A 16,305-nucleotide genomic window follows, 5' to 3' on the forward strand; every position below is an offset into this window, starting at 1 on the left:
AGATATCAAGAACAAAACAAGTTCTCAAAAACAGTAATACATGTCCCAAGTCTGCCAAAGGCCGATTCTCCAGATAACAAAATACAGCACACTATATAAGTCTAGTCTCACATTTTCCTAATTATTTTAGGTATCTATTTAATGTCGCATAGTTTTACCATGGTAGGTCTTAAAAAAAAGTCAAGAAAAAAAAATCTGAAAATATCTGTGCATGAAAATTCCTTACATACCTCTTTTTATTCTTTGCAACAAATCAACCTTATAGAAAATGTCACAATGTAAAACAAACGTTTCGCAGATAAGCCTGCCAAATGTCAATCCTCATTTTCGTTGGTCTTCTAATGGAAAACATGTGCATGTATGTTATGGATTCCGACTTCTGGAGGGTCAGCATTTCTCTAGAAATTTGGTTAAAAATGAAATCCGAGACAGCAGCAAGCCATTTTCAATGGCCAGGCTTGTACATGGTGGGCTCTACATGCTGGTCTTATGCTTCCACCTGCAGTTTTATCACCGTATTACATGATATACGTTATGTCATAGCTGTGTATCTTCTATTCCAAAAAAAAAGAGCTCTTTTTTGGGAAATCTTCATTTTAAAATACCAGTTAAGGGATCAAATAGGCAGCGCTGGAATTGGGGGATTTACCAGGTATGTAATGGGTATGTAATGGGTCCTTTGCTTTTTAATAAGTGTGTCCCATCCTGCCTTGGTTTGCTTAATCTCCGACAATATTTTCAAAATATAAAAAATTGCATTGTACATAATAAGTACCTTATTAGAGATGAGCGAGTAGTATTCGATCAAATACCTCCCCTGCAGTGGCGTAACTACCACCATAGCAGCAGAGGCAACTGCCACAGGGCCCGGGACAGTAGGGGGCCCGGCGACAGCTACCCCTGCTACCCCCGCTCTTATCACAGACAAACTGTTGTAACTGCGATAAGATCGGGGGAAAGCTTGTAGGACCTTGTGTGACATCAGCCTTCACATGACTAGGTGGGCATATCTTTATAGCCCGTGCAGTCCTGCAAGAGATGAAGAAAAGAAGATATGTGGTGCTAGGTACTGAAGGGGAGGGGTAATGTGAGATGCAGGATGGAGAGTGTCTGTCTGTGTGAGAGTGTGTATGTATGTGTGGTGTGGAGGAGGGGAGAGGACAGTGTCCTGATATCTGTGTATTAGGAGGAGGGGACAGTGTCCTGATATCTGTGTATTAGGAGGAGGGGGAGGTCAGTGTCAGTAGATGGATCAGTACTCTACACATTGTTTGTATTCAGACTTGCCTGCAATTGCTGTCACTAATGACTGTCTAATAGTAGTCAGGGGGCGCTCTGTGTATTGTATTGTATTGTACTGAAGGGGAGGGGGATGTGAGATGCAGAATGGAGAGTGTGTGTCTGTATGTGAGTGTGTATGTATGTGTGGTGTGGAGCAATTGAGGAGCAACAGTAACCTAGGGGCAGAGATGGAGGGGAGGACATGAAAATGGGGTAGAGATGAGGGGTGCATGAAACTGGAGGCAGATGGAGGGAAGACATGAAACTGGGGGAAGATGGAGGGAAGACATGAAACTGGGGGAAGATGGAGGGAAGACATGAAACTGGGGGCAGATGGAGGGAGGGCATAAAATGTCATGTGACATCTGTGCGTTATTAAAGATGGCCAACACCACCAAAGACTGCAGCGGAGCCGGAGACAGGTAAGTAACTTTTTTTTATGTCTGTATGTCCCCTCGGTCTCCAATTATTATACTCTGGGGTCTGAAAATACCCCAGAGTATAATAATTGTTCATGGGTGTTCATTATGGGGCATTAAAAAAAAAAAAACCCAAAAAACCCGGACACCTATCATAACAGACACAAACGGATAGTAGTTGATGGCTATCAGTTACTGTCCATTATATACAGTATTTGTTGCCCATAGACCTCAATGTTAAAAAAACAGACACAAAAGTCAAACAGACAGAAAAGCCCTGAATGTGGGATTTTTTTTGTGCAATTGAAAAAAGGACGTCGTAAACGGACACTAAAGGACACAAGATAAAATCCCATTGTAAAGAATGGAAATTGCAAACGGACCAGCTAGTGTCCTTTGCTAAAATCTTGTACGGACAATAGCCATGGACGCTGCTGAGCGGACACCTAAGGGGGCGCTGACATGGAGTAAAGTGGCGCTGATTCTGCCAGGATAACTCATGAATGACCCCTAAGTGTTTGTTATCCAAGATTGTAAAATATTTAATTAAATGGATAATAAGTTATAACATAATAAGGGCGTGCCACGGAAAAGCAAATCTTATTTGTTCCTCTTTGGCAGCGCTACGACTTCCTCTATGAATAAAGACGTAAGGAAATTAAAATAAAGCTCATCTTATTGTGCGCACATAGACATAGCTTCCGACACATACTCAAAAAAGGAATTAAAGACCAAACTCAAATCAGAAAGGGTACCAAGTCTTTAATATACCTTGCATTTTTTACTCTTTTTTTTTTTTTTGCATGACTTAGACAATCCCAACATTTGCATTTTTCTCATTTTTAGAATTAAGATTTTTAACATAAAAAATATTTGTTTTCTTTTCAAAAAATACAGTGGGTTCTTTCTCTTTAAAAGTTCATCTTTCTTTTTTTTTTTTTTTGTAAAAAGCTTTCCCGGCGTTGCATTCTTATAAAAAGCATGTGACACCGTGTCATGAAAAGTGCCCTTAAAAGCTAAGCGGTGGAGGGGAAATCTCCTCAGTGCAGGAGAAGACTTTGCTATGAAAGAGCAAGGCTGGACACTCCATTACTGAACTTATTAAGAGCGTATAAGAAGGTAGTGACCAGAAAGAAGGTTTCGGCAAGGAGCAAGGTTAAGCGTTTCTTCAAGTGTGGTACTAGCCAGCAGGTCACATTGAGTTTGGACAAAGTTAAAAGCTGAATTCATAGCAACATTATTTCCTTACATAACCCTTGGATCTTCCCCTAATCCACTACTCTGAGATGGTAGAAAACCACTGAACAGGTAACGAAAGCAACAAAAAGTAGTCTAGAAAATAGAAAGTGTCATACAAAGTCATGTGGATCGATTATTAAAAACTGGTCTTTGTAGGTCCTTTGGGAAAACTGTAGTGTCCAAATTAGGATTTGAAGTAAAACAAATGAATAGAAATCGCTTTTCCCTTTTGGTTCATCACAGCCTTTTCCTTTTTATTCTATCTTGATTTTCACTGTGTTTACACTTTTTTGGCACAGTTTTTTTGCCATAGCAATTGACTCAAACCAAACACGTCTGTCAATCCAAAAAAAATTGGCCTGCTAATTCTGAGGCTGAAATACAGTAAAAACCGGATGGACAACCGTCAACTCCTGAAGGATGTCTAGGAAAAGGGGTCCATGAAAACTGTGGACGTCCTTAAGTGTTCGCTTTTAGGGAGGTCGGCTAACATGTACGTTCTGACTTTGTCAGGTTTGTACAAAACCGGAATCTGCGATTTCAGACAGTGCACATTCGATGCTGGTCCATTTTAACTTTGTTATCGGTTTATTGGCTTCACTTCCTCAGATCCAGAACACACACCTAGAACGGAAAATCAGATGTATGTGGTTATAAAACATGGGATAATGCGATTTTTAGGGTCCTTCCATATCTGGGGGAAGTATATGATCTCCATCACATATATCATCCATATAACTTATGAGTATCAGTGTGAGGGCCCCTTCACATGGCGTAAGAGCAGGGCTCATACCGAGCCGTACACGAGAGCGCTTCTAAACACTTCCCATTCACTTCAATGGGAGTGCGCGTAAAGTCGGCTTTACGAGCGCTCCCATTGAAGTGAATGGGAAGTGTTTAGAAGCGCTCATGTGTATGGCTCGGAATGAGTCGAGTGAAGGGGCCCTTAAGCTTTGAATTTGGAGTGGAGGGTGTTATCCATTTGGTCTTAGGGCAATGCTCCTTGGTTTTCTTTACTAGCTACACTTTTGGTCTTCAGGGTTTGTATCATTGATGGTATCATTACACTGTTGGTGCCTGAATAGCCTCCCATACATCCTGCCCAATTATTTGTAGTGTTTATTAATTGTATTGTAGGCGTTGCCATGTGATAATTGGCGACCATATCATACAGGATACTTCTGTATATTTTTAAGGGTGTTTTTGTACCAATGTTTTCCATTGACCTTTGGTTAAACACTCATATACAGTATGCTATAAGTGTTGGGGCCACCAGGTGCCCCATGTTAACTGTTCGCCTTGGGGCCCTTTCATTCCTAGTTACGCCACTGGGGGCCACTTTTTATCACTGATTCTAGTCTCTCTCACTATTGGTGCAATACTAGTAGAGTTATGAAGACTGAATAAAAGTGGGCATACCGCAAGGGATATTGTTTGGATATGTTCCTAGAATTTTTTTTGTGATGGAAAAAATATATGGGGACACTCCTTAGATGTCATTACCAAACATTAGCAACACAGAAACTTAAGAGCATGTCCAGCAAAACTTGAGGCGTCAGTTTCTGTACCAAATGTGAAATGTGCTTCTAAAGTCTGATTAGATATATGTGCCATTAATATTATGGTTTCATTGACAGACACATATGCTAGCAGAGTCTAAGAACTTATGTAGTGATGTCAGGTTTTGTTGCTTAGAGAGGGACAAACCTCTGAAGATTAGTTTCGGGCCTTGGGGGGAGGGAGCATTGAGGCCCAATCACACCAAAAGTTGTGACTAGGGTTGAGCGATCATGTTCGGAAAAGAACGGATTCCGATCGGCGATCGAGAAAATTTCACGATCGCCATCGGAATTCCGAACACGATCTTTTTATGTGGGATCGAGATCGGTGATTTTTCCCACAATGCATTGCTTAGCCTTCACACTGAGTATATGCTGTATATGCAGTGTGAAGGCTCCGCTGCAGTTCCATAGGAATGAATGGAAACAGCCGACACACAGCCTTAACTCCCTGCGCGCCGGCTGCCTCCATTCAATCGAATGGAAGGCTAAACTAAATCTCTAGCAGCTACTTACCTCTAAAGATGGCTGCTCCGGTGCCCTCCTTCTTCTTGCCTCGCTGCCCCGCCTCCCAGGTTAGTGTTTAAAGCGCTAGGTAGGCGGGGCTTGTGGCTTAGAGTGTGGGCGGGTACAGGGCGGGGAGATGTGACGTCTCCCCTCCCAGTACCCACCCACACTCTCCTAACCCGCCCACACTCTCCTAACCTGGCAGGGAGGGGGCAGCGAAGGAAGAAAAGCAGCGTGGAGCAGCAGCGAGGTGAAGAATGAAGGCACGGGGCACAGGACCAGCCATCTCTGGAGGTAAGTGGACACTAGGGGGTAGGATTGCTTTTAAAATCCGATCTCCGATTAATAAAAAAATCCCATTGACTTGCATTGGGATCGGAATTGGGATCGAGATCGGGCTCGAATGAAAAATGATCGGTAATCAGATTTTAAAATCTATCCTGAAAAGTCAAGATCGGCTCAACCCTAGTTGTGACATCTGTAATTGGTTCCCCTGGGGCATGTGACATCACCCGAGAGGCCAGAAAAGAGCCCCGAAGGGACATTGAATGCTGTGAAGATGCACAGGTGAATTGAGGGATGTGAGTATAACTATTCATTATGTTTTCTGCACCTCAAATTACTATACTCTGGAATCTGAAGAGACCCCAAAGTATGACAATTATTTATGAAAATTCAAGTCAAATCTGGTTTGATCCAAACCAGTTTGATCATTTCTAGTGTTGACTTTGGATATTAGTTACAGTGCCTTGTAAAAGTATTCACACCCCTTTAACTTTTCACGTTTTGTCTCCTTACAACCACAGACTTAAATGAGCTGTTAAGTGATAGACCAACACAAAGTAGCAGATAATTTTGAAGTGGAAGGAAAATGATAACCTGGTTTACAAAATTTTAATCAAATACAAATCTGAAAAGTGTGACGTGTAAAAGTCTTCAGCCCCCCCCCCCCTATATCAATACTTTGTAGAGTCACCTTTCTCTGCAATTACAGCTACAAGTCTTTTGGGGTCTCTTCCAGCTTTGTGCATATAGAGACTGAGATTTTTGCTAATTCTTCTTTGCAAAATAGCTCAAGCTCAGCCATATTGGATGGAGATGTCTGTGAGCAGCAATTCTTATGTCTTACCACAGATGCTCAATGGGATTTAGGTCTGGACTGTGACTGGGCCATTCTAACACATGAATATTCTTTGCTCTAAACCATTCCACTGTAGCTCTGGCTCTATGTTTAGGGTCATTGTCTTGCTGGAAGGTGATTCTCCTTCCCAATCTCAAGTCTTTTGCAGCCTCCAACAGGTTTTCTTCCAGGACTGCCCTGTATTTAGCTCCATCCATCTTCCCATCAACTCTGACCAGCTTCCCTGTCATTGCTAAAGAAAAGCCTCCCCCAGCATGATGCTGCCCCCGCCATGTGTCACAGTGGGGATGGTGTGTTCAGGGGTGTGTTACTTTTCTGCCACACTTTGGTCTCATCTGACCAGAGCACCTTCTTCCACATGTTTGCTGTGTCCCCTATATGACTTATGGCAAACTGCAAATGGCACTTCTTATGTATTTTTTTCAACAATGGTTTCTTCTTGCCACTCTTCCATAATGGTCAGATTTGTGGAGCTCAGGACTTATAGTTGTCCTGTGGACAGATTCTCCCACCTGAGCTATGGCTTTCTGCAGCTCCTCCAGAGTTACCATGGGCCCCTTGGCTGCTTCTCTGACCATGGCTCTCCTTGCCTTATCTGTCAGTTTAGGTGGATGGCCATGTCTTGGTAGAGTTGCAGTTGTAGAATACATTTTTCATGTTTGGATGAGGGATTGAACAGTACTGTTTGGAATGCTCAAAGCTTGGGATATGTTTTTATAACCTAACCCTGGTTTAAACTTCTTCACAACTTTATGTCTAACCTGTCTGGTGAGTTCCTTGATCTTCATGATGCTGTTTGTTCACTAGTATTCTCTAACAAAGCACTGAGGCCTTCACAGAACAGTTGTGTTTATACTGAGACTAAATTCCACACAGCTGCACTCTATTAACTCATTAAGTGACTTCTGAAGACAATTGTGAGCACTGGATTTTATTTAGGGGTATTTTTTCATATTTCATACATTTTTCATATTTTTATTTGATTAAAATTTTGAAAATGAAAATCAGCTGATGGGAATGAAAATGGATCATTTTCCTTCCACTTCACAAATATCTGCTACTTTATGTTGATCTATCACTTATCTCAATAAAATACATTTAAGTTTGTGGTTGTAAGGTGACAAAATGTATGAGTACTTTTGCAAGTAAAAAATTAAAGCTGGTACCCATGGCCACTACCGGCTCCTTTTTGAAAGTATTATCAGCCTGTATTTATAAAGTAGGTCTCATGTCTTTTATTTTTCTGTGCATTCAATGGACTTTGTCTGTTGAATAAAGGTATGAATCCATTATTCAGTAATTCATACTCACTGAGCCATCAGATGCACTTGCGCCTACTTTGTCACCTCTGGCGTTCCAACAAACTTCAAATATTCCTCCTGTCCCCCTGTAGCTGTGCACTAGTGAGCCGCTCTGTGAATAAACAGAAAGAAGAATACATTTATACAGTTACGTATTAATGGCGACATACGGTATATGGAAGGTGTACTGTAATCATTTGGATACTTGCTGATTTAAATGCATTTTATCTGCAAAATAAATACTGCTGTATAGTATGTGAAGAAACAATGCACAATCCTGCATTAGTATAATAGTATATCTTCTCTTCTCAGCATATGTATGCCTACGTCTGTAATATATTACTGTGTACTATCCTGTATCTGTATTACTATGCTGCTGTAACATACTGAAATTTCCTCACTGTGGGACTACTAAAGGATTATCTTATCTTATTATATCAGAGAACTGCTATTTTCTCCTATACCTTATATGACTTTATAGTCCTGAAAAGTTACTGCATACCATCAAATAAAACCAATATGGTACTCAAATGTACCAATATGCATAAAGAAGCATCCCCCAAATACCCCTCATCTTCTAAAAGTGGGATTGAATTTTGCAACTGTTATAAAAACATACAATGTGTGATTCTGTAGGTATCAGCTCCCCACCAGCCGGCCATTATCCCACATTGCCTCCTCTCTGAATTACCAGTTTGCACAGCCCAGTTTATTTCGTTGAGCTGGAGGTCACAGTTTCGATGCCCTCCTAAAGGAGTCAGGTTGAGACTCTCATAGAAATGTATCGAGAGTAATGACTTCCCATTTATCAATGGAACGTCTTTATTAAAGTTACAACACAGTGTTGTGACTTTAATAAAGACGTTCCATTGATTCAACTATCCTGGGGAAGAACGGTTCTTTGACAATTCCTGGTGGATCTTTACCTGCCCTGGTTCTTATATCTACACTAGTACAGAACTGGTATAGATGTTACTTATGCTAGTTTTCTGACTTGAGTAAAATAAATATATTGGGCTGAGGCATCCCCACTATGGCCTGTCCTGTTCTCTACCCATTGTCATAAAAAGTGGTGATTGGGGCGCAGAATGAGAGATATGGTGCATCTATGCTGCATGAAAAGTGCCAAAGACATGCTATAATTACACCCACCCATAAAAAACAAACAAAAACTGGCATAGATGGTTTGTATCCCCTCCAGACAAAGAAGTCACTTGGGGCAAAATCTACGTATGGGAAAGAGCAGGGACGTAACTTGACGGGATGCAGAGGGTGCAGTCGCACCAGGGCCCAGGAGTCTTAGGGGGCCCATAAGCACTGGCATCAGTATTGAGATTGCAGCTTCCATCTGTCCCATGAGCCATGGAAACCCACAGATTATCCTAACCACAATAAGATGGACTTAGTGTGGTTAGGATACTATCAAGAATTCGCTGTAGGGATGAGCTAGGGGGCCCTGATCAAAAGATTGCACCGGGGCCCACAAGACTTCAGTTACGCCACTGGGATGGAGAATTGTGGTACTGCAGTAGGGAACATGGCACATTAATTCTATGTTATAGCTCGTCAAAGGAAAAGGACTGAACATACCTGAGTATTCCATATATGTACACATTTGTCAAATGAGCCGCTGGCCAGATACTTTCCATCAGGACTAAAGGCTACACTATACACTGGTTCTTGATGTTTGGTTAATGTGTGGATGCAAACGCCTCTCTCAACGTCCCAAAGCCGGACTGTTGAATCAAATGACGCACTGTAAGAAATGAACAAAATTTTGCTGAATAATAATTTAGAATGAAATAAAAATGCTAATGATAAATATATCATGTTTGGTTCCAGATTAAACTATCTACAATTGTATAGTATATATATTCTGTACAGTCTATACAGACAACCTATATCATATATTATGTGAAAAATACATCAGTCACTTAATGTTATTTATCTATTCGAGCAATTTAGGTTTCTTCTTTTATACTTTATGTAGCCCCAACATGTTCTGCATCACCATACTGTACATATGGCCAAATAATAACATGGGGAAAAAAGCAATTGCCTTTAAGACATGCCTTTTACGGAGCCTTTACTGCCACATCCTGCGCGCCTTTGGCTGCAGGGTGTCCTGCACATATTACTGGGCTATTAGTGTCCATAGTATCACTATTAGGGGTAACTGACTGTCAATGTGATGGATCACCAGCAGTTTGTCACCCCACAATATAGGTAGGATTGAAGCGCTCACCATAAGTTCACCATACTTGAATCCCATTGTCATAGGATCCCAAACAGAAGCTGCATTTGTGTAAAGATTGCAGCAGTGCAGGTTTCTCATTCACGACATCAGTGCAAAAAAGGGCAGTCAATGGGAGGAAATGTAATGGGAGCCATGAAACCAAATTTCCTTCTGCTAAGTGCTTGGAATTGGTCCAGGCAGAGACAGGGGTATGTAATAAAGACGCCCTCTGTGTCTGGATAGTGGAAAGGAGATTGTGGGAGCTGCTTGTGCTTGTTAGCAGACCAAGGGATCCTCTCTGGGCCATCTGAAGCTTGTTTGCCTGAGCTCACATAACCAATGCCTTCAATCGTGCAACAGAATGGGGGAGGAAAGATTGCAGGGGGATCTTTCATTCCTCATTCAGTTTTAGTGATGCTGAACAAGTTTCTTGATGATTGGCAAACGGTTTCTGTGGATCTGTCTGCCTAATACATTATTAACAGTCAAAATGCAGTATGGCTGACAGGGTGGTACCCACTGCCAAAGGACCTGGAGCATGTGCAGTATTTGCCCTGTGGCTAAGCCTTGCATTATATAGCGATACAGTTATTCCCAGTTAGTATTATTAAGACCTCAATACAATTTGATCACATGGCTCATACTCTCACTTCCAAGAGGAATATGTCTTACCTTGCTAACATTATGTTTGCGTTTGGGTTGCTGGTGCCAGGACCTGTCGGACTCCATTTGATTGTGTAAATTTCTTTATTGTGGGCCTGCAGATCGTGTACACACACATCTTGCTTCATACTCCAGATCTACAACAAATTCATAAAAATGTAGAAGAAAGTGAATGACTGACACACCCTTTAGAGGCGTCTGAATTATAGATATATGTTTGCTATTCTATTCTATTCTATTCATATACCCTCCATACCATATGTGTATTCTGACTCGGCAGTCGTGCTATTTCACTTTTTCTATCTCCACTCGCTGTTAACAGTGAAAAAGTGGCAAATCCTCCTTATTACTAATATTATGTGTGTTTGGATGTTTGTTCCACAATCACGCCGAAAAGGCTGAACGGATTACAGTGAAATTTGACACATACCTAGAATGGCACCCGGAAAGAAACATAGGCGCCTTACCATCCCCATAGTAGGTTGCTGCGTTTGCCAACCGCGAGCACCGAAATCACGATCGGCGAAAGCTGAAGGACCTGAGATGACGTCATTACAGGTCTTTGCGCTAAACTCCGACTGGAGCAAACGATGGAGGGGGCGGAGCTGGAGAGACTCACGCCGACTGCAGAGCCATCACACTGGGCTCAGATTTGACTGGATGACACAGGGGGCGGAGCTATTGCGTCTCAAGTCAGCCGCCGAGCGAAATGAAGAACATGGCGACGCATATGCAGGGTCGCGGGGGGTGGGGGAAGGGAAGCCGGGGTCGCGGAGGGGTGGGGAAGCCGGGGGCACGGGGGGGTGGGGGAGGGGAAGTTGTGGTTGCGGGCGGGGGGAGGAGAGGCTGGGATCGTGGGTGGGGGGGAAAGGGGAGACCGGGGTCGCGGAAGCCACAGGGCAATGGAGGGTGGGGCCGGGGTGGCGCTGCAGGTGGGTCGCGCGAGGGGGGGGAGGGGCTGTGGAAGAAGTCGCGAGTATTGCTAGATCTTCTATAAATATGAAGGCAAAAAGTCTCCCTTTTCTGTATTTATCATTGATAACCTATTCTAAGAAGAGGCGAGTATACATAAAAGCTGCAGATCATCATAAGAAAGTATTCGATACAATTTCTACTTTAGTTGATATACAATGCCAAAAACTTTAATTTAATGGAGGGGTTTAGAGAAATAGCTGTCAGAGGAATGGGCATTATAGTGACAGCTATCAAAGTGATATATCCAGGGTCTATGTACTATGGATTAAGCAAGTGTATACCCTCCAGCTTCCGTCTGCCCAGCCTACCCCGTATACAGCACCATAGAGTTAAATAGAAAACTTGAGCTATTTGGAAATAGGACACAGAAGCCTGAATGAATGAATGAGATTATTTAGAAACCAGAAAGTGAAATCACATGGAGATTGTCTGTCATGTAAACCACATCCTCTATTCAGAAACAAACCAGAATCCAAGTGGATTTTTCAGAATGCCATGAAATATTTATGGTATACATATAGTAATACTGGAGTTATTTAGGGCATGTATCGTATTGTTAGCTCCAAAGCTATAATATATTGATGAAGCCCCAAGGATAAGTGCAACCCTTTGACCTACACCAAGATATACTGTATTATTACTAGAATGCAAGTACTGTGTGCCATAGAAATGTGTTTCTTGGTATTTCTAAGCCAGGTGCTCCAGATTCACTTCTTATGTATTGTTAAAAGCGCAACATAAGTAACACCTCAAATGGAATTGGTGCGCCATTCATACGATGGTATTCCTCAGAACTGCTGATAGCTCTAGGTAGGTGAGGTGCAGAGCACTAAAATCAGACCAAAAACTGGTAGTACTAGTTGTATAACTACCTAAAAGGAGTGTCCGGCACAGAGACTGGAGGTGTCATCTGGGCGTCTTCTTACTGTACTAAGCACATCCCAACCCCTACCCCTCTCCTTTGCTCTTGAGTTACTGCTGTACCAGTTACCCAAAGTGAGGGGGTTAAGGGGTGTTCAGTGCATAGAGGGTGCAGAAGACTTTACCATAGGGGAACACCCAGAGGACACTCGTAATCGCCGTGTGACGTAGGTTAAACTTCCTTTATTTTTTGGCCATACGACTAGTTTGACTATTCACTAAAGTATGTTTTAATATTTAAACTTTACTACTCATCTATCTAGTGTTGCCAACAATGCTGACGGGTCAGGACTGCTGACAGGTCCCGGCTCCCGGAAAAAAGAACGAACATGCTCATTCTTCAGGCGGAGTCTCCTCGCAAATCCGCCTGAAGACACTCCCTCCTCCCGACTAGGCTCATTCATTTGGGCCTAATCCGGAGCGGAGTGCGCAACTGGATGCTGGTGCAGTGCACCGGCATTCAGTCGCAGCTACCTGTATTTTGTACCGGAACCTGGGGCGGCCTCCGACTTAGGCTGGGTTCACACTGGATTTTTTGGTCCAGATCCTAACATTCCTCATCCTTATTTTTTTCAACATCATGTGTTTAGTAGAGCTAGGAGGGTCTATAACGTGACATAGTCTCCTGAAATAGTCATCCAAAATTGGCATGCTGGACAAACTTAGACTATAGACTGACTAATTCTGGTCTGAGATTTTCAGCTTGCCCTAAAGGACCCTGGGAATAATAATGCAAGCACGATAAACTATTTGCACCCCAGAATAAGTTAGCATGTAGTCATTTCACCAATTACAAAGATTTGTAATTTTTTTTCTATTTAAGCAATTAGGCAAGTAGAGGAGAATAGGATTCCCATATATATACAGGAAGTCCAAAAAGTAAGTACATGTACATGTACATGAAAAGGTGGACCTTAGCCGGTATATGAAGCAATTTTTTATTAATGAACAATGGACCAGAAATGCACCGTGGCGGTGCTGCAGGTAGACTGACACAGTGCATTTCTGCAGGATGATTTGCCGCTGTTGCTTGAAGACATGCCCTTGAACATGAGGGCAAGGATGTGGCTCCAGCAGGATGGAGCACCTCCCCATTTTGGCCGCATCATCTGTGAACACGTCACAAAACCAATAGCCTAATTGGTGGATTGGACGCGGCGAACCTGTGCTGTGGCCACCTCGCTTGCCGGATTTGACCCCACTTGATTTTTTCTTGTGGGGACATGTCCAGTCTGTTGGGTACGCAACGTCTGTGCCAACCCGCAATGAGCTTGTGAACCGCATCCAGGCTGTGTTCATTGCGGTGAGGGACATGCAGGAGTCTGTGAACGGGTGCGTCAATCCATCTCCCGGCATTGCACTGCTTGCATTGAGGCAGGTGGCCAGCACTTCGAGCAATGCTTGTAAATAAGTAACAGTGATTAAACTGATCTCTCATTAAAGTGCTTTCTCTTCTTCGTTTCTCCCTTCACATGGCGCAGCGAGGGATAGGAAACCGACATCTCGGTCTACCTGCAGCGCCGCCACGTTGTATTTCCGGTCACATGATCATTAATAAAAAAAACGCTTCATATACCGGCTAATGTCCACCCTTTCATTTTGTGTACTTACTTTTTCGGGCACACTGTATATAGATATATAAACCTATTATATACCAGATAATGTAACAGTGTCATATACACCACTTATTAATAGGCGATGTAACCATGGGATCATCATATAGTAGGCAGTATACACTTAGTGAAGCAAAATTGAATACCATCATAGCTAGCAGACGATCTACACTGATTTCTAGGTATTATGCAGTAATATAATAATGTCTTTGGTGGATGAAAATCATATTCATCATATTCTTCTATTTACCTTTAATGTCATATCATCCGAGCAGGAGGCCAGAAGCATCCCTGATGGGTCCCATTTAATTGCATTTACTTCATTCTGAGAGACAAGACAAGGTGACACTATTAGACAGTGCAATCACACCTAGCATCCAGCGGAGGGCAGTCATGTATCACTTTACAGTACAGCGTGCAACCCTATAAGACATCTTCCTCCTTAGTGTTAGCATATGTTCAAGAAGGACTCTACACAAACCTGTATCTGGGCAGCACCTTGTCAGTACATTTCCAAGGTTAATGTAAAAGCTGAAGTTGTTAACATCAGGAAATTACAAAATATCTTTCAGCCAAGAGTGTTAAACACATCCTTGAAGAAGATTAAGGTGCTGGGTTTTATTTTGTGAAACAGTGGATTAAGCACTGGGGAGTATTTTGGCATGGCATGAATGAAGGATGAGAGCAGTAAAAGTAGCTAAGATAATACTATAACAAAACGGGCCTACAACATGATGTGTAAAGGGTTTTCAGGCTAAAAAATATTGATGACCTAAACTAAAGATAGGTCAGTATTAGTAATATCAGATCTGTGGGGGTGGGGTGGGGGGAAGGGCCGCCACCTGACACCCCCATGGATTAGCTGTTCTCGGCAGATGACACACAGAGAATAGAGCAGGAAGCAGACAGCTCTCTATGTTGGGTGCTGAACCCCCACCAATCTGGTAATAATGAGATATCCACAGGATAGTTCATTAATATTTTATTCCCTAAAATACCCTTTAGGTTAAATCCCCACTAAGCGACCTGTAGCGAAAAAGTGATGTGGGAAAAATCGCTGCAGCAATGCACTTTTTCCACAGAAGGTCCGCAGAGGTTTCCTATGCAGTGACTGGAAAACGTTGCATTTTTTTCTGCTGCGTATATGAAGTACAATTAAAAAACACTTTAAGGCTAAGGCCCCACGAGACAATCCATAGCACTAAAGTGCTGCGGGAAAAACCACGACGGGAACGCATTGCGGTTCTTCCCGCAGCACTTCAAACAGAAAGTTCGCAGTTTTCCTCTGCAGACTTTCTGTTACTATTATATCTACAGTAGAGATGAGCGAGTACTATTTGAAAATCCCGTGAGTGAGTACTATTCAAAACTCCCGCTTCCATTCATTCCTAGGGGTGCGTGCTATTTGAAACGGCCGTTTCGAATAGTACTCGCTCATCTCTAATCTACAGTGAAGCGCTGGCGTTTCTGTAGATATAATTGACATGTCGCGATTTACAAAACCACAATGGTTTTGGAAATCACAGCGTAGAAGTGCTGCGGTTTTTACTGTAAAGTGGGCATGGGATTCGCATGCATCCCATCCTCTTTGCAATTACTGTAAAATGCTGCGATTTTTTCCCATTTTAACTCTCCAGACTGACAGCTCTATATAAGCAGTCACAGGCTCAGCAGGACATAAGTGATATGGAAGATGTTTAGTTCATCAAGTACAGACTATTATACCATCATTCAGAAAAAGATCATCAGGTAATTGGTGCAGAGGGTGCATTCACACCTGGGTGCACTTAGTTGGCCCATAATGTGTCTCTTCCCATTATAATTGCAGGCTGGGTATAGATTTTGCATTAGGACCCAGGAGCTCCATGTTATGCCTCTAGTGATTGCCATGCAGGGAAATGAGCCTTAGTAAAGGGGAGCCTGGACAGTCACTTTATTTTAATACTGGAGACACTGCTGGGAAAGTGGTCTGACCATATCTTGTAGGACCTCTGGAAATATTGACGGTCTCTCTGTTAGGGTTTTAGTAAATACAGTTTGCTTTATGTTGTCCCTTCTCTATAGTACATTAATAGAATAGAAGCACCTGGATTAGGAACATAGCTATAAGGAGTGGAGAGAAAACAGTCACACCTGGGGCCTTAAAGGGGTCGTCCCATCTCAAGGATCCTATCTATACTGGTATCTTATGTAAATAGAAGACTTTTCCTAAATATATTGCTTTAGAAATTCTGCTTTGTTTGCATGCTATGTGAACTTATTCCTTCCATTGTTTACACAGCGTTGTTATAACAACAGTCCTGTGAGATAGGACAAGTGATGTCACTCACTTCTCTGCCGGAAGAACAATCAGTTCAGCTAATTGCAGTTTGCTGATAGAGTCTGTTATCTCTCTATGTAAACACACAAATAACACTGAGTCTGTTCTCTACAAGCTTGTGCATAATATC

General features: G+C 42.4%; 1 protein-coding gene across 2 annotated transcripts in view; it reads right to left on the reverse strand.

Moving 5' to 3' along the window:
- Window positions 1-2,463: 2,463 nt before the first annotated feature.
- TBL1X (transducin beta like 1 X-linked) overlaps window positions 2,464-16,305 on the reverse strand; it is a 251,647-nt gene continuing 237,805 nt past the window's right edge. For both annotated transcript variants that reach the window (XM_075263652.1, XM_075263651.1), the window contains 5 exons: window positions 14,106-14,180; window positions 10,356-10,483; window positions 9,038-9,203; window positions 7,458-7,559; window positions 2,464-3,563 (listed from right to left, as the gene is read on the reverse strand). In XM_075263652.1, coding sequence (XP_075119753.1) covers window positions 3,537-3,563; window positions 7,458-7,559; window positions 9,038-9,203; window positions 10,356-10,483; window positions 14,106-14,180 — 498 coding nt within the window. In that variant the 3' untranslated portion in view covers window positions 2,464-3,536. The remainder of the gene's footprint in view (window positions 3,564-7,457; window positions 7,560-9,037; window positions 9,204-10,355; window positions 10,484-14,105; window positions 14,181-16,305) is intronic.

This window comes from Leptodactylus fuscus, chromosome 2 (genome assembly GCF_031893055.1).
Source record: "Leptodactylus fuscus isolate aLepFus1 chromosome 2, aLepFus1.hap2, whole genome shotgun sequence".
NCBI classification, from domain to species: Eukaryota; Metazoa; Chordata; class Amphibia; order Anura; family Leptodactylidae; genus Leptodactylus; species Leptodactylus fuscus.